Source organism: Cavenderia fasciculata (genome assembly GCF_000203815.1).
Source record: "Cavenderia fasciculata unplaced genomic scaffold Scf_Dfasci-G-o-80e12.f1-5, whole genome shotgun sequence".
In the NCBI taxonomy this organism is placed as follows: domain Eukaryota; phylum Evosea; class Eumycetozoa; order Acytosteliales; family Cavenderiaceae; genus Cavenderia; species Cavenderia fasciculata.
Window position 1 is genome coordinate 887,616 of NW_004457735.1, and position 22,331 is coordinate 909,946.

The 22,331-nt window shown below is 33.0% G+C and overlaps 8 protein-coding genes across 8 annotated transcripts; 4 read left to right on the forward strand and 4 right to left on the reverse strand.

The window, feature by feature from the left end:
- Positions 1-102: 102 nt before the first annotated feature.
- DFA_05176 (putative phytanoyl-CoA dioxygenase) lies at positions 103-2,556 on the reverse strand (the record flags this gene model as incomplete). Its single annotated transcript, XM_004360840.1, has 6 exons — positions 103-436; positions 527-776; positions 831-1,227; positions 1,321-1,383; positions 1,492-1,718; positions 2,487-2,556. 6 exons carry the CDS (start codon positions 2,554-2,556, stop codon positions 103-105), a joined length of 1,341 nt encoding a protein of 446 aa, XP_004360897.1.
- A 489-nt stretch (positions 2,557-3,045) lies between these two features.
- DFA_05177 (uncharacterized protein) lies at positions 3,046-8,906 on the forward strand (the record flags this gene model as incomplete). Its single annotated transcript, XM_004360841.1, has 9 exons — positions 3,046-3,158; positions 3,252-3,667; positions 3,734-3,937; positions 4,011-5,688; positions 5,912-5,934; positions 6,010-6,198; positions 6,350-7,122; positions 7,197-7,457; positions 7,533-8,906. 9 exons carry the CDS (start codon positions 3,046-3,048, stop codon positions 8,904-8,906), a joined length of 5,031 nt encoding a protein of 1,676 aa, XP_004360898.1.
- A 508-nt stretch (positions 8,907-9,414) lies between these two features.
- On the forward strand, positions 9,415-9,806 carry DFA_05178 (uncharacterized protein; the record flags this gene model as incomplete). Its single annotated transcript, XM_004360842.1, has 2 exons — positions 9,415-9,448; positions 9,559-9,806. 2 exons carry the CDS (start codon positions 9,415-9,417, stop codon positions 9,804-9,806), a joined length of 282 nt encoding a protein of 93 aa, XP_004360899.1.
- A 411-nt stretch (positions 9,807-10,217) lies between these two features.
- On the forward strand, positions 10,218-12,297 carry DFA_05179 (uncharacterized protein; the record flags this gene model as incomplete). Its single annotated transcript, XM_004360843.1, is given in 6 exon segments — positions 10,218-10,434; positions 10,532-10,686; positions 10,746-10,981; positions 11,067-11,700; positions 11,720-11,772; positions 12,234-12,297. 6 exon segments carry the CDS (start codon positions 10,218-10,220, stop codon positions 12,295-12,297), a joined length of 1,359 nt encoding a protein of 452 aa, XP_004360900.1.
- Positions 12,298-12,406: 109 nt separating this feature from the next.
- DFA_05180 (uncharacterized protein) lies at positions 12,407-13,514 on the reverse strand (the record flags this gene model as incomplete). The annotated part of the gene is made up of 3 exons (XM_004360844.1): positions 12,407-12,861; positions 12,940-13,374; positions 13,475-13,514. The coding sequence occupies 3 exons, from the start codon at positions 13,512-13,514 to the stop codon at positions 12,407-12,409; spliced, it is 930 nt and encodes a 309-aa protein (XP_004360901.1).
- A 1,783-nt stretch (positions 13,515-15,297) lies between these two features.
- On the reverse strand, positions 15,298-16,062 carry DFA_05181 (50S ribosomal protein L13; the record flags this gene model as incomplete). The annotated part of the gene is made up of 2 exons (XM_004360845.1): positions 15,298-15,960; positions 16,039-16,062. 2 exons carry the CDS (start codon positions 16,060-16,062, stop codon positions 15,298-15,300), a joined length of 687 nt encoding a protein of 228 aa, XP_004360902.1.
- A 92-nt stretch (positions 16,063-16,154) lies between these two features.
- Positions 16,155-18,316, forward strand: DFA_05182 (uncharacterized protein; the record flags this gene model as incomplete). Its single annotated transcript, XM_004360846.1, has 5 exons — positions 16,155-16,159; positions 16,299-16,319; positions 16,407-16,847; positions 16,915-17,899; positions 17,978-18,316. The coding sequence occupies 5 exons, from the start codon at positions 16,155-16,157 to the stop codon at positions 18,314-18,316; spliced, it is 1,791 nt and encodes a 596-aa protein (XP_004360903.1).
- Positions 18,317-18,647: 331 nt separating this feature from the next.
- On the reverse strand, positions 18,648-21,919 carry DFA_05183 (uncharacterized protein; the record flags this gene model as incomplete). Its single annotated transcript, XM_004360847.1, has 3 exons — positions 18,648-18,721; positions 18,790-20,286; positions 20,782-21,919. The coding sequence occupies 3 exons, from the start codon at positions 21,917-21,919 to the stop codon at positions 18,648-18,650; spliced, it is 2,709 nt and encodes a 902-aa protein (XP_004360904.1).
- Positions 21,920-22,331: the final 412 nt, after the last annotated feature.

Here is a 22,331-nt window from a genome sequence, read left to right on the forward strand (position 1 = left end):
ATTCCAACTAATTTGGATCTACTTCTTATTTATTTATTTACAAAAAACATATTTTGAACATGAATGGTGACGGACAAGTAGAGTACTAGTGGATTACTACCACTATTGGTATGTTTGAATACCGATGAAACGTTTTTGTTGATCTGTAAGAGTATCATTTAAATGTTGTAATGTTTCAGGATCGATAGATTCTTTGATACGGTTGCTACGGAGAAGAGCTTTATCTTTTGAAAAGAATGGTGCAGGTGACACCTTGATAAATTGTGCAATGCGAGGTCTAGTCGAATGATTTGGTAATGATCCATGTGCCATCTTTTGATTCCATAAAATAAGACTACCTGCTCTAGCAGTAGTTCTAACTGGTTGTATTGGACTGGTTGGATGCAACAATATAAATCTATTCTTTACTCCATTATTTCTTTTTAATAATCCATTCCTAATTAATAATAATAAAATTATAATTATTAAATTAATCAAATGTTAAATATACTCCAATTTGATTATTTGTAATTATATTATTACATACTTTTTAGACCATTCTTCAAAATGATTTGGGAAACCTGGAACAACAATAAATCCACCATCATCGGTCAAGTTATCAGCCAAGTTTAGCAAACCTTGAATATGCAATTCATCAAGAGACTTTATACCAATTTCATTATTCTCTAAAATAAAGTCAGATGATTTAAGTTCATATTGTAATGCTGATAATATTCTTTGTCTTGTTGAATCTGTTTTTTCTTCCAAATATGCCCATGGATTACAATCAAGGTGTACTAAATAAAATAAGGTTAATTATTAATCACAACTAGTATTAATATGTTGCATACCATTTCGAAGTGTTTTCCAATCAGGTCTTTCAAATACGTTTGGATGATTAGGATCATTCTCCAATTCCTTGATGTATTGATGATTTGGTGTCATTTTAGGAAACATATTTTCATCTTTGAGAAGTGTCGGTCTGAATAATCCGTATCGGTCATGATTGATATATAGATCTTGTCGTCCCAATAGATTAGCATAGACTTGGTGTATATTTAAAGAGGAACGATTCAAGATTGCCTGTCTTGAAAATACTGGTGGTCCACCTAAAATACCACTTTGAGCCATCGACGTCCACGGCTCCCATGTTTTAGGATCATCTCTATGAATGATTTGAGTGTCCTCTTGTCTTTTATGATATCTCCAATTCTCTTTTTCAATATGATTCCATATATCATCGATTGTCTATAGACATGTATGACAATAGATTATTATTAATAAATGCATTGCAAACTTTCTATAGTATTGTATAAATATCTAACAATCTTCTTTACTTACATTCTGACATTGTTCAACATTTAAACAATCTCTAATGATTACGAATCCAAAACGATTAAAGAACTACAGTAGTTTAATTAATTAGTTAAATAATAGATAGATAGATAGATAGTTAGAGATTGTCAATAACGTTCCATTGCTATGATTCATTCAAGGGTCAATCATTCATACCTGTTTATATTCTTCAACTTGATCTAATGAAAATGATTTGAGATAACCTTCTTGATCCACCTCTACTGTGTAGTCCTCTGGCAAGACATAACTGTCACCCAAGTCTTCATACTCTATGACATTCCTCTCTTCTTGTGGTGGTTTGTTTAGAAACCCTCTAACATATCTTTTAATTCCTTCCATCGATAGATAGATATATATTAATACTAATACTGAATAATGTACAACTGTATAATACAAACATGTTGTCTATAAATACTCCTAATTTCTCAATTATTATTTTATTGCGATTAATTAATGAAGAAGAGAGTGAGTCAAAATTGTATGAATCATCAGATCTACTCACAAGACAAACCTAAATAATTCACATGTAATATTCGAATTAACATATATTAAGATAAGACTAGATATATATATAGGTCTTATGGGTGACTCATTATTTTGGGATAAGCAAGAATGGAATGGATTGATACTCAAACGAATAAATAGATCTAATCTGCCATTACATACTACTACCTTTTATGGTACTTTATTATTATTATCCATCTGGCATGTGTGATATCTCTATCCATCTATTTATCTATCTATTATCTAGCTATCCAACCCCACAAACCTTGACTTGAATAAATAAATAAAGAAGAGAATAAATGTTTGTTGGCTGCAAAGATGCCTTTGGTGAAAAGAAGGAATGGGCTCTCCATGGTGCAAAAATTGATTTTATTTGAATTGGAAACCCTCTGGATTTTTAGATAGATATTACTTTACTTTTAAGAGAGTGCGAGAGCATAGGTGCTGTATAGGCTCAACAACTACGTTACTCACCATCAACAACATCCTCCTCCTCAAAAACGATCACCACCACAATACACAAAACACAAAACACAAAATAATAATAATAATAAACTTCATAGTAGCAGAGACAGAGAGAAAGTTAAGTAACAAGTTATAATAATCGTCGAGTGAATTGGGATAGTTGTCGGTTCAATCTCACTCACACAACAATCCGATCACCCATCTTTGCTTTGCTTTGAATTCATAACAAACACACAACACATTGTGTGTCATACCTTTAAAAACTTAAGTGTAGTCGTAGCAAAGAAGATAGATTAGAACCATCAAAGACATTGCGTGTGTGTGGTGGGCTCATGAAGCAGCATAGAGATAGATAGATAGATAGATTGATTGAAAGAAAGACAGATAGAGAAACAGGCAAATATCATAAATAGAGCAGTAGCAGCAGCAGGAGTGTTAATCACAAACATAACGGCAGAAACCCCCAATCATCAAGCACAGAGACTGAAGTGCTATCCTTCCTCTTCTTGTTGTACTGCTACTACTCTTCACTCATTCCTGTCAGTCAATTCAAAATAACAACAACAACAACAACAATTCACCACCATCTGTAACAATAAACAACAACAATAACAATATAAAGTAAAGTAGTATCTGTATTTTTAATTAAATTACATACTCTCTATAATAATAATTAATTGTATAACTATAAAGTAGTAACAAAAACAACAACAATAATATAATAATAATAATAATATAAACATGTCAGAAGAAAATATTTCATCAACTACTACTAGTAGTAGCAACACAAGTGGTGAACAAAGAGGAATCAAACAAAAAGTTGTAGAATTTCTAAATACATTTATTAAAAAGAGGTATGTTGATAGCGACTATAATAACGGACGACAATAGTAATAGTAATCTTACCTTTGTTAATTATATATGTTTTTGTATTATACTTTACATAGACCATCACCAGATGATTTAAGAGAAAAGAATATTTTGGTGGCACCACCAAGTGTATCACCTAGAATACAACCATCTAGATATGACTTGCAACAGAATATGAGTAAGCCATCGGTCATCAATAGCAGTGCTCCCAATTTAAAAACACATAATCGATCAAATAGTAATTCAAGAGGTGGTAAATCAATGGCCAATGGAGCTGCTGGTGGAGGTGGTGGAGGAGGATTCAAGACTAAATTAATGGATTATTTCGATTATACATTCTCAAAGATGGTTGTTGGAAAGACTGTTGTTCATCGTTTAAAATTCCCTCAATTTGGAATATCACCAGAAGAACTACAAGAAATGTATCCTGATCAACAAAATGGTATTCCTGAAGTATTAACAAAAGGAATGCAATATTTATCTGTTCGTACGTGTATAAATATCCCTATCCCTATCCTCTACCTTTGAATATTAATATTGATTATTTATATTTATTTAGATTTGGAAACTGAAGGATTATTTAGAGTGAATGGAAGTAACAAAGATATTAGTATGCTAAAATTCAGAGTAGAGGATGGTGATTTAAATTTTGATGATGTCATGAACCCTTACAGTATATGTGGTTTAATATCAACCTTTTTCAAAGAGTTACCTGAACCTTTAATACCTTGTGAAAACTATTCCCAAGCAATGGAAGCAGTTAGTATGTTTTAGAATATTTGAATGAAAATTGAGTATTTAAGAGATGAATACTAACTATACTTTTATTTTAAAAGAGGAAACTAAAATAGAGGTGACAGTTGCTAAACTGAGACAGTTGGTATTGTCTATCCCACCATCACACCTTTGTATTTTAAGAAAGTTTATGGAGTTTTTAACATTGATCGAGGGTCATAAAGAGGTGAATAAGATGACATCGGACAATTTAGGTATTATATTCGGTCCGACTTTATTGCGTGATCCAGACTTTGTAGATATTACATCTGGGTTAATGAACCTAAAGTATCAGTCACAATGCATAAAATACATGGTCGAATACTTTAACGACATTTTCAAGAGTAGAGAGGTCACGGCAGCATACCGCAAATCAATGGTTATACGACCACCGGTTGACACGTCGTCAATCGATTATCTCGATCCTGCTTCAGACCAAAAGCCACGTTCCTCTATCAATTCACACGGTGTTCGTCGTCCCGTACCCCCACCTCGTCGCGGTGGCACTATCAGTGTCTTTGACGACCAACCACATAGCCGTCACTCTAAAATATATGCAGTCACTACACTCACCCGTCCTCCCAAACCACCTCCACCACCCAAAAACTATGGCACTGCTCCTGCTCTAACTAGTACCTCTACTACATCTACAACATCTACAACATCCACAATTCCCCCGTTTAAACCAACAGTCAATAGAGCACCTGCTCCAACTATGGTGGGAGGTGTGAATAACAACAATAATAATAATAATAATAATAATAATAATAATAATAATAATACAATGGTACAATCACCATCATCACCCATTCTCAAGAGAATTGTCAAACCTCCACCACCTAAACGTAATCCAGAAACTATCGTTCCACCTACTGTATCAACTAATGTAAATAATAATAATAATAATAATAATATAAAACCAACAACAACAGCTAATGCTGGATTGTTTGATAAACCGCCCAACAAACCACCACCAGTTCCAAATGATTTAAAGTTTAAGACATTGTCACCAGTTGTATCACCAGCACCTGTTAAAAAGGTTGGATTTGCAGTACCCGATAATACTACTACCCCTTCTTCGACGACAACTACCGCGACCACACCAACTATACCAAAAAGAGTACAATTTAATGATCCAAAATCATCAACTACACCACCACCAGCATTACCAAGATCACAATCATTTGGAGCAAGTACTAAACCAATGCCAGCACCAAGATCACTGTCAAATGCTCCACCACCTTCATCAGATACCAATAACAAGGCAAAGGTACTACCACCGCCGACACCAGTTGGAGTAGTAGGTAAAATTACAGTGCCACCTAAATTCCCACCATCTTCACCATCCTCTTCACCAATTAGTACATCACCATTGGTATCTACAATCGATGCCAAGAATTCATTTACAACCCAACGTACCAGCAAGAGTGAATTGGATTTATCGAAAATATCAAATAATAGTAGTGGAAGTGGAGGCAGTAGTGGTAGTATTGGTGGAAGCAGTAATACAGGTGGTAGTGGTAGTGACTTTTTTGGTAAAAAGCTACCATTACCCTCCTCGAGTGGCAGTGGGGATGGACCATCACCAACTTTCAAACCATTATTAAATCAACCACTTAGAATTCAACGTTCTCAATCTCCCGATGTATCAATTAATAATAATAATAATAATAATAACACTCCGACAAATAGTAATAGTAATAGTGGTAGTAGTCTTATCAAACCAACTTTTAAAAAATTGTAACTTTATAATAATAATAATAATAATAATAATCGATCAAAATAATAACAAATAATAATAAGAAATAGGGACAAATAATAATAAATTATAATTATAATGGACCATCCATCCAAAACTTATACATATATATTTAAATTTGATTAAAAATATGTGCATTTGAAGAATTATCGCGAATGAAATCATAACTCACGAAAGTGTACATTTCAGATTTTAATTAGTTAGTTGTTTGAAATATAGTAGGAGTAGTATGATAGATTGGATTGATCAATTGACGAGTTGAATCATTACATTATATTACATACATCTAGATAGATAGATAGATAGAAGAATGAGTAATAGTAAAAAGAATCAACAACAACAACAACAACAAGAACAAGATAAACCGACAACACCATTCACAAGAGAATCATTCAATCAATTCTCATACTTTACAAATGAATACTTTTATCAACCAAACCCCTCCCTCCTCCTCCTCCTCTTCTTCTTCTTCATTAGAATCAAAGAAAAAGGTATATAGTGACCCTTTAAAAGATGATATCACCATTCAAACGACTGTCAGGGTAGACGACGATGACGACAATGACAAATCGTCATCGGAACCCATTTCACAACCATCTCCATTCTCTTTACTATTCAAACCACTTGCATTATTATCTTCAGATGATGGTATTAGCAACAACAATAATAATAACAATAACAACAACAACAACAATCATAGTTATCAATCCATGGATTTGGCAGGTGATGATCATTTCCCTGAACCTACTACAGAGGAGAAGGAAAAGGAAAAGGAAAAGGAAAAGCCAGCGATCACTACAAGTCCTTTATTGAAACCATCAACTTTGACAACTACAAGAAAACTACCTCCAACTCGTAGAACAACTATGACTGTACCTATTCCTTCACCTCAGTCGCCTGCATCTAAAAAGCAACCGACACCTCAATCTGTAAATACATCAACTACAACAACTACGACAAATGAATCTCAAGCAGAGTCTGATACAATGGCATCGACATCAACATCTACATCAACGACGAGTGGTGGTGTACAACCTCCACCTATACAAGTTATTAGCAAACCTATTGCCAATTTAAAGAAAAAGGTACCTGCAAAAATGGCCGCATCAACAATTGTAGCACCTACTATTATTAGTAGTAGTAATAGTAGTAAAACCGATATATTAGATGAAATGTTAGAGAATGATCATTTATCAAAAGCTAGACTACAACAATCACAAACGATTTCAAATGCAAATATCAATAATAATAATAATAATAATACTAACAATACACAACAAACAACAACAATAACGACAACAACACTGCCAGCTAGTAGTACATCATCTGTATCCTCTACAACGCCATCACAATTTAATAACAAGTTTAAACATTTTTATCACTTTATTGAAGATGATGTAGAGAAACAATTAAATGTAAGTAATGAATGAAATTTATATGTTTTGTAATTAATTATTAATAATTAATTAATTAATGTCTTTTTGTATAGGATATATATGGAGAAAGATTAGAAAGAATTAAAACATATCCAAGATATTATAAACAAACACAGGCATATGATATGTCTACATTCCAACCGATTCAAGGTGATCCTGTTCTAACTCACCGTGGAACGGTTTTACAATTGGGTAAATGTATGGTCTTTGATAGAATACCTATCAACACTGAAATCATTAGTACAAACAAGAATTATTACAATAATAATATTAATAATAATAATAATACAAATCAACAATATTGGACTAAAAAGGTAACAAAGAAAGAAAGAAAAAGAAAAAGAGAAAAGAGAATTAAATTATTAATTTGATTTATTTTTATTTTCTAGACAATTCCAACATTATCAAATGATCAAAATATAATGGCATTGGTTGAAAAGAGTAATATAGATGTAGTAATGTCATCATCTACATTTATTAAATTAATTAATAATCATGCACCTTCATTTGCTGAGGAATGGGAGATACCAACTGTGACGAGACCCTACAAGAATGGATTGGGTGAACAGAAAAAGGTTGTGATACTAGACAAACCATTCTTGAAAAAGAAGATGACCAACAGGGAAAAGAATGAAAAGTTTTACAACTTGGCAATTGAATCACTTGGATTGACGCGAGGTGATCTATCAAACTATCCCCCAATCGATTTTGCAGCTTCAACGACACCAAATAATATTTCAAGTGATTACTTGGCATCTGCCAATTTGACCTACAATGTTTGGCGATTTGGAGAGATCAAATTGTTGATTCGATGCAAGATACATTCTTTGGTACCCGATCAATCTGCTCGACTCAAAGTCAGGTATGTGGGTATCAAGACAAAGGTAGAGTATCAATCAGAACGGTCGACAATCGAGGATATATCGCCATCAGAGACGTCCAAGTGGTGGTCGTACACCTATATTCGACCAGACGCACATCTCTTGTTTGCTCGTGTCAATGTTTGGAATCATAGACTATTGTCGATTGAAAAAAAAGACATGACTCACATCCTACATCCAAAGTGTGGATTCAGTCCTTCCAAATCATCAAAGATTACAATCGAACTATTAAGACGATGTGTTGGGTTGCCAGAAGGTAGACATTTACTGCTACATAGACCAACTGAACATTTTGTTTATGTTTATAAAGAAGAAGAGAATTATTCAACCGAGGAAAAGAATGGACAAGAGAAAGAGAAGGGACAAGAAGTGGATGATACTATTTATGATTTACATAAAGAACATGATAAACTACCAGTGTTTAATCCCGACCTACCCAATATCACTCTTATCAAAATGGTACCTGTTACACCTCCATTACAATCAGTAGTTCCACCACCTCCTCAACAACAACAACAACAACCAATTCAAATTTGCGTACCATTTGCAGAGACTGGACAATGCAAGAATCCAAAGGCTTGTACATTCACACATTTGACAATGGCACAAATCAAAGACAAGGGATTAGATCAAATATTCCAACAACAGCAACAACTCTTTTCAGGAGGTAAACGAAAACAAAACAAACAAAAAAACAAACCAAAAAAGAAATCTAAAAAGACTGATAGGAAACAACAACAGAATCAACAACAAATGTCAATGGATAATAATAATAATAATAGTGGTGATGGTGGAGGACATTCAGAATCAGGTGGTGGAAGTGGAGGACATTTTGCAACCGACACTGGAGATGATTTATCATACATTAATTCTATTTTATAAAGAAGAGAAGAAACAAAGAAAGTTATAGGTTCAAAACAAACACAATTATCGATAATGGCAATAGCAACATCCTACAAAATTAAATAGTTGGGTTGTGTGTGTGTGTGTGTGTGTGTAATCGCAACTGATTAGGTCAACTCACGCCATCCATCGAATTTTATTTATGCCATTGAACTAACCCCATCTTCAATGGTGGTTACTCCCTCCAATTCAAAATAAAATGTGTATCACCCCCCTATAATCATCTGAATGAAAGGATTGATTTTAATTAAACTAGTTTGTTCACTCTCACACAAGCACTAACAATCAAACATTGTGTTTGTTGTTATTCAAACAAACCTTTGACATTTTCAATCAAAAGAATAAAGAGATAGATATAGATAGATAATAATTATTTAACAAACTATATCGTTTCATTGTAAATAATAATAATATAACAACAACCCTACCCTCCCCCTTTGTAAATAATCACATTGTAAATAACAAACAAACATATAATATATATAAAATGTCAAGTGTAGAATTTGTACCTTTACCTGCAGGTATGTATTCAAAGATAAAGATAAAGATATAGATAATAGTACATGTTTGTGAAAAGGGTATTATCTTTGCAATGCATTTGTATTTTAACTTTTAACTTTGAACTTTGTAGGAAGAGCTGGATCAATGAGAGTTCCAGTATCACCAAAACATCATGGACATCAACATACATCACCTATAGTGAACTCTGTGATTAGTGGACTAGACCCACATCCAGTACCCAAGATGACTCAGGAAACTAGTTCCAATTCTAATTCCAGTAAACCCATCAACTCTCCACCTTCGGTTAAATATCCTCCACATCCTACCGCGGAGAAACATTCAAACCAAAAACAACATGTTATCAATCAACCAAGATAGATAAACATATCATATCAAATTAAATCAAATCATGTACATAACAAACAAACAAAAAACAAACAAAAATATAAAATACAACCAACCATGGATTGTTTAACAATTGATTCATTTGGTCAGTCAGTATATTTATATATATAAATAAGGATCATATCAATAAGAGTAGATCATTTATTAATAATGATTATTATTTAATAAATTAACTTAATATTATTGATATCCCAAAGTCCCATAAGGGTTGAAATTAAATTATTTCAAAATTAATCTATCTTTGCAAACTTATTCATGAATGAATAGAACTATTAGTATTAATATAATATTATACACATAACAAAAGAAGAAGAAAGAGTTTATAGATACATACAATAACTATAAAGTAGAGAGAGGGAGAGACAGAGACGTTGTCTGTGAGAAATGTCAAACAATGATAATAACAATAATGGGAGGATCGACTTTGAACAATTGGAAGAGAACTTGGGACGTATGATCAAGAAGCAAAAGAGTACACTGACAAAGACATTGAAAGATATCGATTCGATTGTGGGTACTCTTTCAAGCTCAAAGAAACAATTGGAACTATTTGCTGCAACCACTGCTTCTCAATTACAAGATGATGAAAAGGCTTCAGACTGTATGTTAGATATATATGAAACAACCACACGATATATATATATATATTCTTCAACAATTGTTCATTTACTAATTACATTTTGTTTCTAAACATGTAGCAAGTAAAACAGAACAACCTAAATCAACATTTGTACCAATAGTAGTTGGTAAACTTTATCAATCATTATCAGAATCAAAACAATGTCAAAAGGTTCAATCAGAACATAAAGAATTACATTCAAATATATCAAAGACTGGTAAATTGGTTGATAAAGTAAGATATAATAATTATTACATCCCAATTGCAATTGTGATTCTAATTATTATTATTAGAACTTTAGATCAGATATAGAAAAATCAACAAAAGGAATTGAATTTGATCCAAAGACTGTAAATAAGATTATATTGTATCATTTCTATCGAGAAGGAAAGTTTGATGTAGCTGATTTATTCGCCGATGAGATTGGTGTAAAGCAATCGGAATCAGAATATCTAAAGGCTAGGTTTACTGATCATCACGATATAATTAAATCAATGGAAATTAAAAAAGATTTACAACCCGCCATCAAGTAAGTAAAAGAAGAAAAAGAAGAAGAAGAAGAAGAAGAAATAATGATGAAACCTTGTTATTTTAACCTTTCTTTTATTTTCAAGTTGGTGTAAACAAAATAGACAAGAATTACATAATTTAGAATTTAAATTACAAAGATTACAATTTATACATTTATTATCTTGTGGAAAGACAACGGAAGCACTTGGACATGCTAAATCTACATTTTCTGAATTTGCCAATACAAAGATGCGAGATATTCAAACGTTGATGGGTGCTTTTATCTATGCCAATCGGCTCAAAGATTCGCCCTATGCCTATATATTTGCACCACAAGCACTCAAAGATCATTGGTCAGACATTAAAGATGCATTTGCAAGGGAGAGTTATCGAATTATGGGCGTTCCTCAAGAATCTCCACTTGCCATCACAGTCAATGTAGGAGTCAGCTCTTTACCAACTTTTATCAAACTTTCCACCTTTTCCGTCCTTCAAAAGGCCAACGACGATAGTAATTCACTCACTGTAGAGATCAATGTAGATCAGAAATATAAATTTCATTCTATATTTGCTTGTCCAGTGTCAAGAGAACAATGTACAAAGGACAATCCTCCAGTACTTTTGATTTGTGGTCATCTCATCTCTCTCAGTTCAATGAACAAATTGGTCAAAGGTTCTGGTAAACTTAAATGTCCGTATTGTCCAACCGAACAACATTTTAAAGAGGTTTTAACAACTGTATTTTAATGTAAAAAAGAAAAAGACAAACACAACTCTTTATATATTTGTAAATAAACTAAAAGCTAAAAAGTAATAATGTTGGTGAATTTTAGGAGGGTTTTCTTTCTTCTTGATTAATTTATTGTGTTTTCAAGTGGCACATTGATCCTGGTATCATCAGGAGGAGGAGGAGAGTATAGAGTTGTTAAAAGATGGTTTGATTCTTTGCCATTGATTATACTGTACCCATCCAAAACCGAAAAATCTTTCCCTATATCGTTGACTGACTTTTAATTACAGATTTGATGATCATTTATTAAATATATTTAATTGATTAATTAAATTGGTTAGTTGTAGTTTGATTGCCCATCATTCTCAGGCCTGCACATCAAAGAACTGAAAGATCATCTAAAAAAAGATTTTTTTTTTTTTAAAAGTTTTATTTCTTATTTTAATTGAATATAGATAAGTAGATTGTAATTTACACTTTTGGCTTTCTTTTTTTTTTTTTTTGTTTCTTTTTCTTTTACTACAAAAATATTTTTGTAAAGGAAAGGAGGACATCATGGTCATGTCTGGGTTTCCACCGTTTTAGATTATTCAACTTTGATTTAAAGTTTTGTTATTCTTTTTTTCTTTTGTTATTGTTATTCAAGTTGGTTTGTTATTGTTGGATGATGTTGTTGTTGACTATTAATTAATTAATTAAATTTTGTTGTTGAAATTATTTGTTCCATTCTAAATATTTTGGATCACCAAGTTTTCTTGGAGCAACCTTGTGCTTGATCAAGAAAACAATACCTTGAAGGAAACAAACTACACCAACGACAATATAAGCGTAACCCAAGAATGGATTTTTGCCACCGATCCAGGTGGTAGTGGAAAAGACAACGTATTTTTTGCCATCAAATGATCTGACTGGGTAATTTGCTTTAATTTCAAGATCGATGGATCCCTTCTTAACGTCTGTGTTGATGATTCTGTAGAGCTTCTTAAAGTCTGGGAGACCAGCAGTTCTCATCCAAACAATAAAATCTTCATCTTCAAAATCTGGAATAATACGAACACCAACAGTGTCGGGTGGTGGATTCTTGAACTTCTTTTCCTTGTCTGATGACCATGCAATACCTTCCTTTTGTAAAGGTACAACTGCTCCACTTTGTCTTACAGTAAATGAATCTAGAAAAGGAGAAAAAAATAAATATTATATTAGTTTACAAACTCTAGTTATAATATTATATTTAAATATTTTTTTACCATTAAACATAGACTTTGCAATTAAACCACATGGTAAATAAAAGAAATTTGGATCGTGACTATCACCAACCGATTTGTATGGTTCGCAGTCTTGGAGTTGATCGTAGCTGGTGACAACCTCACCACGTAGTTGATTATCATTTCTAGACTTTACATAACGACGGTGATTTTGATAAAAGTTTTCGAGTCTGTAGTACATGTAAACTGGAGCATCCATATCTTTGGGTACTTCAATAGAGATATTACATGTAGTATTGCCAACATCGCAAATATCATCATATCGCTTAGAGTATTCTTGAACTTGGTTCGAAGCATTCAACATGACAGCTCCGATTGGAATAAAAATAATACCAATCACAATAAATGTAATAATAACTGGTGCTGGAGTTAGAATTGGTTCCCATGCTTTTAATCTTTGTTGTTTAAAAGCAGTATCTATAAATAAATATAGGGTATTAGAATAATTGTTAATAATCTATCGATCGAGATCTATCAATCTTGTCTGTCAATCTAATCTATTGTTTATATAACATACTTGCTGGCCTATTTGATTGTGAAACTTCCTTTGAAGACATGATTATTTACTAATCTTTCTTCTATGAGAATATAATATAAAAACTATATAATGTTTGTACAATAACAAAGAATTTTGAGGTAAGTAAAAAGAAAAGAACAAATTATAATTTTTAAATATATATTGTATTGTTATTAGTTATTATCGATTTATGTGTGAAGTCAGTAAAATAGTAGTAGTAGAAGTGATGATGTTGTTAGAGACGAACAAGACAAGTAAGTAGAGCAAATAACAAGTTGTATTCTATCTTTTGTGTTTTTCTTTCTCTCGCTTCCTCCTCCTCTTCTTCTTCTAATGCTTTTAAATGGATAGCTGATTGATAATTAATGGGGTGGATACAAACAGCTTTGCTTGTTTGTTTTGTTGGATGTTGTTGTTGGTTTTTGGATTAGCAAATGATAATTATTATTATTCTTCCTCTGCACAAAACTAACACCCTCCTCCTCCTCCTCCTCTACCACCACACCAAGGGAGGGGTGTGTTGTTGTTTTTTACCTTCTCTCACTCTTTTTTTGTTTGTTAAAGAGATACAAAAAGAACAACAAACATCTGCTTTCTCGCTTTCTTCACTTGAATCTGTCTATCTATCTATCTGTCTATCTCTCCACCCCACTCCCGTTATTTAGATTTAGGTCGTTAAAGATTCAATCAATCGAAACAACAACAAGAACTAACTAGACACATTGTGTAGTTTATACAAATGTATACTCTAGTTGTTGTTGTTGTTGTTCTTTGGTGAACTACCCTCCTCCTCCTCCTCCTCCTACTATTAATTATCTGCTGCTGTTCCTCTTCCCTCCTATTGTTATTTAAACTTCTATTCTGTCTAACCAACCAATGTATTTACTTTGACTATTGAATAATGACAACTATTATTATTATTATTATTACTATTTAATATATTGTTTATACCTTTACAAACAAAAAATAATAAATTAATAGTCTAAAAGTTTTACCCCTTTATTGGTGCAGCTGTGAGCACAGGGTCTGAAAAAAACTCAAAGTTTTATTATTTTATGTAATGAGACGATAAATCTCTTACTGAGGAACATCGGAGGTTTGTTTGTAACTTTAGCTTTTAAAACTAGGACAACTTACCTATGTAACTTTTAAAAGTTTAAGTGCAATGAATGGGTTGGAAGAACAACTATCCTAGTCTTTCGATGGTGTGTATGCTTAAGTTTAACAACACACACATTAATGTATATAAAATAAATATTAAACATTCTCTTATTATATTATCATTATAGATGTACAACAAGACAATGTTATGATAATAGTCGAACCACCTATCTATATACATTCAAAGGAGAATTATTGACTGTTATTGTAAAAGTCGTGATGATCGACATACATTGCAAAGGTATTTGAACTTGCTCCTTGCCAGAATCAAATGTAAGTGTCAATCGTGATAGTTGGGTTGGACTTGAATGAATGAATCTTCGATTAACCAAACCAATCCAACAGGTAGAAATTAATTGAATGTATTGGTGGAGAATATTTAAAGAAGACAACATGTCCAAGTGAGTTGGTTATTTCACTTGGACCAATTGCACAAATCGACTATAGACTATATCCACTAGTGCTGTTTCAACATCATTCACTTAAATCAATCACAATCAATGATAAAGAATCAAATCATCTTTTATCAACTCTATACTCTCCTCCTCCTCTTCCTTTTAATAAAGTTAAAATAGTTTAAATTAATTAATTAATTTAGAATACATATACAAACATATATGATTTATATATATATAATAATAATAATGATTCTTTTTTTTTTTTTATTGTTTCTTTTGTTGAGTTGATAAATCTATTTTGAGTGGTCTCAATTCTCCAACACGTCTCTTTCTCTCTAATCTTCTTTCGATCTTTAACTTTTCCTTGTGTGAAATGACCTTTGTTTCGACCATTGACAATTGTTCGTCGTTGTTGACAACCTCTACTTGGTAACCGGCAAAGTAGTCGTTGATCTCTTGTTCAGTTGGTTCGAATGATGGTGCTTCGTATGGACCAATGTTGAGTTGCATTGGTGAAGTTGGGATTTGAGCGATTTGACCTTGGTGTGGGTTGTGGATGCCATCGTATACCTTGAGACGTTGTCCGAGGTAAGACTTGTTGTTGTTACGTGGGAGCATGCCCATAACGGCATGACGAATGATATATTCTGGGTTGTCGATACGCATGTCCTTGGCCTTGGTCTCTTTGAGACCGCCTGGGTAACCACTGTGCTTACGGTACAACTTTTGATCCCACTTTTTACCTGTAAACTCTATACGATGTGCATTCAATACTACTACAAAGTCTCCACATTGCAATGGCGCAGAGTTATCGAAAATTGGTTTATGTTTGCCTCTCAACAAGCCAGCAATCTTTGATGCCAACTTACCAACATGGTGTCCTGTAGCATCAACTACATGCCATAATGGTGTACTTGTCAATTGATTCTATAGAATATATAAATGTACATTATTGATTAGTTAAGTTCATTTGCATCATATATATTGTATTGTATTATAGTCTACCTTAAAGATTGCTCTTGAACCCATTGTATGTATATTCTCTCTCTATATTGATCTAACTATATAATACTAATATGTATATGTATGATACTGTCACTAGTTACTCTCTATAATAAAGAATGATGTATGTACAAAAAGAGAGATACGATGATCGAACACAAGCAATGACACTAACTGTAATATGATGGCGGTGAATGATCATTAAAGTCATACTCGTCTCGTCGTGTGCAAAAAAGGTTTTTTTTTTTTTTTTTTCTGAACAGAGTGGGACAGATTGAACGTAGGTAAGTAGTTTCTACTTTTGTTGAATCTCTCTCTCCTCTATTAGAATAGCTGCTAGTTGATTGATAGGAAGGAAGGATGTTGTTAAGACATCATCAAAAGATATTAGTATCAGCTTCAACTATTTGTCAGAGACGATTGGTGTTGTTGCCAAAGACGACAACTACAATATGTTCAAATCAACAACAACAATATAGTTATCAATATAATCAACCATCAAATAATAGATACATTTCATCATCATCATATTCTACATCGTCAAAGAATAATAATAAGTTATTTGATACACAAGATGAAGAGACAATTGACAATACATTAAAACTTGACCTATCGAAACAAAAGTCAGAATCATATAAATGCGCACAACCAAGACTTACATCGGAACATCTCTCCACCATCAAAGCCAACACCAACCCCAATCTAATGTACTCTACTCTCCCACTTGTTCCAAACAAATCCCTATCACTCTCTCGATTTGGGTACAATGTTGATGATATTCATTATATTGAATCTGATCATAGAGCATCATTGTAAGTACAAATTATTATCCTTAATTTGAACCATTAACTAATATTATTATTATTTTATCTATTTAAGGATATATGCATTAAATAATGGATGTAATGTTATTCATTCAAATAGAAATGATTGGAGACAACCATTGGATGTATTGGATTCAGTGTTGAGCGATTCAAGTGTATCGGTGACAAGAAGAGATTTGGTGTTTGTACAGAGATCTCAAATCATTGATTCACGAGAATTACTTGTCTCCAAGACATTTGTGGCCGATCAGATAAAGATTTCGTTGGAACGTTTCAAGATTGCAATGGTTGATAGTTTTTTGTTGTCGGTTGATGTTGATGCATTGGTTGGTCAAGGTTTGACGATAGATGAGATAGAATCGAATCTAAAGAGACATTTCGGTGACTTGGAAAAGGAGTGCGGCAAGCGAATCCAATCCTATGGTCTTTCAAGCCCCCAATTGGTCGATGGTAACCGTCTCTCATTGTCTCGTCTATCGATACACGAGTTGCCACACTTTAGAGCCATCGAATACCCATTTAATATTTATGAATATAGTTCTATTTTACCACAATCGACATATAGCGATCAATCATTATATCAATTTGCCAAGTCTGGCAAATTTAATATCAGCAACAACAACAACAACAACAACAACAAAAATGTAAACCAAGATCCATTGGTCATATTCAACTCTAGTCCTTCTTATTTTATGAAAAAGGGCAAGTTGAATAGATTCATAGAAGTAGAGTCACACAAGGACAAGGATCTATTAAAACTACTAAAGGATGCCTTTGACATTGCCATCCATTTAGAGAGAAAGAATCCAGTGTTTAAAGACACTGTCCAAATCGAACAGATAAAGTCCAACCCCAATCTAATTGGGTCGATGCGATGGGCTCACATTTTGGTCGAAGAGAAATCAAGAAACGAAAAACTTTCAAACTATTGGGAATGGGAAAAGGTCGCAAGTAATCGTATCAAACCAACAGTACATGAAGCAATCTTGGCTATTTTTAGTAATCATATTATAAATTCTTGGGGTGGTCAATATAAAAAGGTAAAAAAAAAAAAAAAAGAGACAAATATTTATTTTGAAATTAAATTAATCAATATTATTCATTATATTTATATTTAGGCAATGTTTTCATTATTTGATTTATATACTAAATCATTGGAATTTGAAATCTATGAAAAACAAAATGAAATGAGTAAATTTATGGAACAATATAATCTAGGCAACAATAATAACAATACTCCATTGACCATGTTCCAAAAGGCAAATCTTTTATCTGCAAAGTATAGTGATGTATCTATCGAACATTTTACTACGATCGATCGTGTAAAATCAATCATTTCAAATATCCCTCCATCAAGTTTCACCAATCTTAATCAAATGGATAAATTAAAATTCTTATCACTTTGTAAAGATTTTTCAACCATGATTGATAATTTTAATGAATCCAAAATAGAATAAAAGAAACTTATAAAAATTAATATATTAATTAATTAAATGAAATGAATTCCATTCTTGTAGTAGTTGGGATGGAAAAAAAAAGAGTGAAGCAATCATTTATTATTTTAAAAATAAAGATATATTTTATATCCCTCACTTTCTCTCTTTCTGTATCTCCTATTCAATAAATTAATTTTTCTAACAATTGAGTATGGTTATTTGTACTTAAACTATTATATGTACCCTCCAAATGCCACATCTCGTGGAATGCTGACACCTTTTTTCCAACAACGAAAATGAGTGGGTGACTGGTTCTTCTTGATTCTGAACAATTCCTTTCCTTTTCATTAAATTAATTATCTTCAACTACAACAGGTTTTGGTTTTGTTTGATTTGGTTTTGGATAAGAAGCAAAATTGGTTTCATCTATAAAATTACAATTGGAAATTAATTTATATATTTCATATTTAAATTTTTGTATATATATTATTTACCTTTAACAAATAATTGTAAAGTATAATTATTAAAGGATAAGGCTATTTCTAAATTGTGTTCAGTGAGTGCAATGAATTTGTCGTTTTGGAAAATGGTAATTGAAAGATGGGCTGTAGGGTCTAGACTAAAGTTTTTTTTGATCTTTTCAAGTAAACCATGGTATTCAATATCGGTAGGGCATTTGATATTGACTGAATCACCATAAAAATTGACTCTAAATGTTGCAAAGGTTTGGGTATTCTTGCTAACTTTTCCATTATCATTTTCATTTTTGTTGTCATTATTATTATTATTATTATTACTATTGTTATCATTATTATTTTTATCATTATTATTATTAATATTATTATTTTCGTCATTTGGTGGAGGTACAATTACAAATTGATCATTATAGAAAATAGATTGTTCACATTCATACCAATATTTTAAAACAACCTTGAGTTTGTGTCCAGCAGCAAAATCCCTTCTTTCAAAAAGAAGATGAAAGTGTTTGGATGACACTGGAGAACGAATAAAGCACTGTATATTTGCAAAAGGCTTATCTCCAATGCAGAATCTAAATGAACTTGCTTGTGCAATGGTCTTGGTTTGTTCTAGATCAAACGAATTTTCATCGCGAAAAATAGATAATGAATCCTGTACAGGATTGATTTTGGCTACAATATCCATTGTCAAACAATTTTCCATCACTATATAATGATCTCCATCATTATCTTCTCCAATACTTTCAACAATATCGTCAAGTGTTATCTTATTATTTTGATTATTATTTTTGTTTTGATTATAGAATAAATAGTTTTGATTATTTTGATTATTATTTACATTTGGATTAAAAGTAATAAGAGTTTCACAACTTTTACTAAGTGATGGAGATGAAGATGAAGATGAAGTAGAAATGTGGGCGCCATTTTTGTTGTTTTTTTTGTTGTTATTGACTAAACCAGGAGGTGATTGTGGTGAAAGAGGTGGTGACGAAAACATTGATGGATTTGAATAGGCTGTAGTAGTAGTGGATGCTGTCGATGCCGATAACATTGAGGAATGGGGTGGTGTGACAAAGGAAGGTGTTGAGGGTTGCGATGTCGATAGTCTAGATCGACTGTTTGATTGTTTCAATGATGCAGGTGCCATAACGGGTGGATTGTGTGGTCTTAGTTCTTTGAGATTGATTCCTCCCACTTCGAATCGTGGAATGGGGCAACGTGGTAATGAGAGTAGTTCGGCGCGACTTGGATGAACGAGGAAAGAGCAGGTGGTGCTTTCGAGGGCGTTTTTAGAGTTTTTAGACTCTGTGTATTTTATGTACATGTCGAATGCGCCACTGAGGTAGGTTCGCTCGAGTTTGATAAACGCTGACTTTTTCATTTGGGTGCCGCGCTCAAACTCGCTCTGTTGGATGGTTTTGAAGATCTTGCCAGTCTCTGTCTCGACGATAAACAGTGTCATGAGGTTGGAGCGACCCCACTTGAGACGGTCGGCCTCGAGGTTGACGACAACTAGCTGCGATGTCAGGTCTGTCGTGTCCCAGTACAGTCTCTCGATCGATGGTGGTGGCAGATCCTTGGTTGTGTTGTAACAGATTAGTGTATCACTCTCGACACATGTAATGGGACGCAGAATATGTGTCGATTTGTCATACAACCCAAACACAATGACCAACTCTTTGGACTCGCCCAATCGCTGCACCGAGATGCCCTTGAAGACCACCTCGCCGGTTGGTCGCACATTCTCGACATTGTTGCTGAGTTGGAAGTGTTCGCACACCTTTGACGTGGCCACCACCACAAAGTCGCGGTTGGTAGCCTCCTCACCCAACAAGTTTGTGTGGCTCCCTTTCACCATAAACTGGATCTCTGACATGTTACCACCCTGCACAAACACCTTGGGGTAGCCTCCCACATTACCAAACTCTAGATCCATCTGTGTATGAGCCCCAATCGCAGCATCTGATTTTCCCAACGATGGTTTTCTCTTTTTATACACTTTTTTACCTCTTGATTGTTCATATATCAATGATGATTCATCATTACTATTATTATTATTATTATTATTATTTTGATTATTATTATTAGAGTTTAATAAATATTGTTGTTGTTGTTCAGTTGTAGTAGTAGTGGTGGTGGTTGTTGTTGTTGCCATTGCCATTGTGGTAGTGGTAGTTGCCAAAGGTGGTGATGATGAAGATGTAGGTATTGATGGACCATCTCTAGGACTAATATATGAATCGGAAGAGTTGTTACTATTGTTATTATTATTATTATTATTATTATTATTATTATTATTATTGTGAGAGTTTGATTTCAATTCATTCTTTCTTTTTCGTTCTTCATCCTTTTGCCTTCTCTTTCTAATGTATTGTTGTATCTTTTCATATTCTTTTTGTGAAGGTGATGTTAAGCTTGATGAAACAGGCTCTGATGATTCATCAATTTCTAACGTTGACTGGTGTCCTGGAGGATAGACAATCGCACCAGATGTTAATCCACCTCCTCCTCCCGTAGATGTTGGATACAATGGCTCACGTGCTTTACTTGCCATGGGATGGGTAGTAGTACTAGTAGTAATAATAGTATTGTCAATCTGTGGAGGTGATGATCCGTTGGATTGGGTTGGTAGATCATGATTAATTGTCGGTTCATTGGAATTCCAAACTACAGGAGATGGATAACGCAATGATGATTCAGAATCCAAAGTAATAAATGAAAAGTTTCTTTTCTTTAGAATACTATTATTATTATTATTATTATTACCATTTGATTGATTACCATTATTAAAAGTAGATGAATAAGATGAAGATAAAGATGAAGATGGTGTGGTAGTTTTCATTGGGCTGATAATGTTGCTATAACTAGTAGACATTACGATACCATCATTGTCATCATCACTGTCGTCAAAGGAAGATCTACCAACTCTATTATTACTAGAGAGTAGAGTCGAGGTGGATGAAGATAGAGTCGATGTGCCAATTGGTGACGACAATGAAAAAGATAAAGGAGATGTCATTAGATTGGATGTCATTGCTGAAAAGGATGGAATCGCTGATAACGATGACGTTGATGTAGTTACACCCGGCCTTTTGCCTATCGACTTTATGCTTTGAACAAATCTTTCCTTATTATATTCTGCCATTACTAATGCTATTATTATTATTATTTATATTTATATCCGTATTGTTATATGTATATTATATGTATTATATTGTTGGTTATTGTTCTTGTTGTTGTTTGTTGTTTGTTGGGTTGTTGTTATGCAAGACAAAGATAATATCTATATATATATATTACTTCCCTCTTTAGTGTTGGCTATCTAGATGTGTGATGGATAGATAGATGGATGATGGATAGACAGAAAGAGTAAGAGAGAGATGGTTAGTGATATATATAAATATGTACAAACAATTTGAGTGATAATTACTAGAATATATGTATATTTATATATATATCTTTTTTTTGTTTGTCACGATGATCGTAGTATCGAGTGCTAGCTGCGTGGCTCTGTGTCTCTTGTCTCTTGTTTTTGTGTTAGGTCTTCTCCCCTCCTT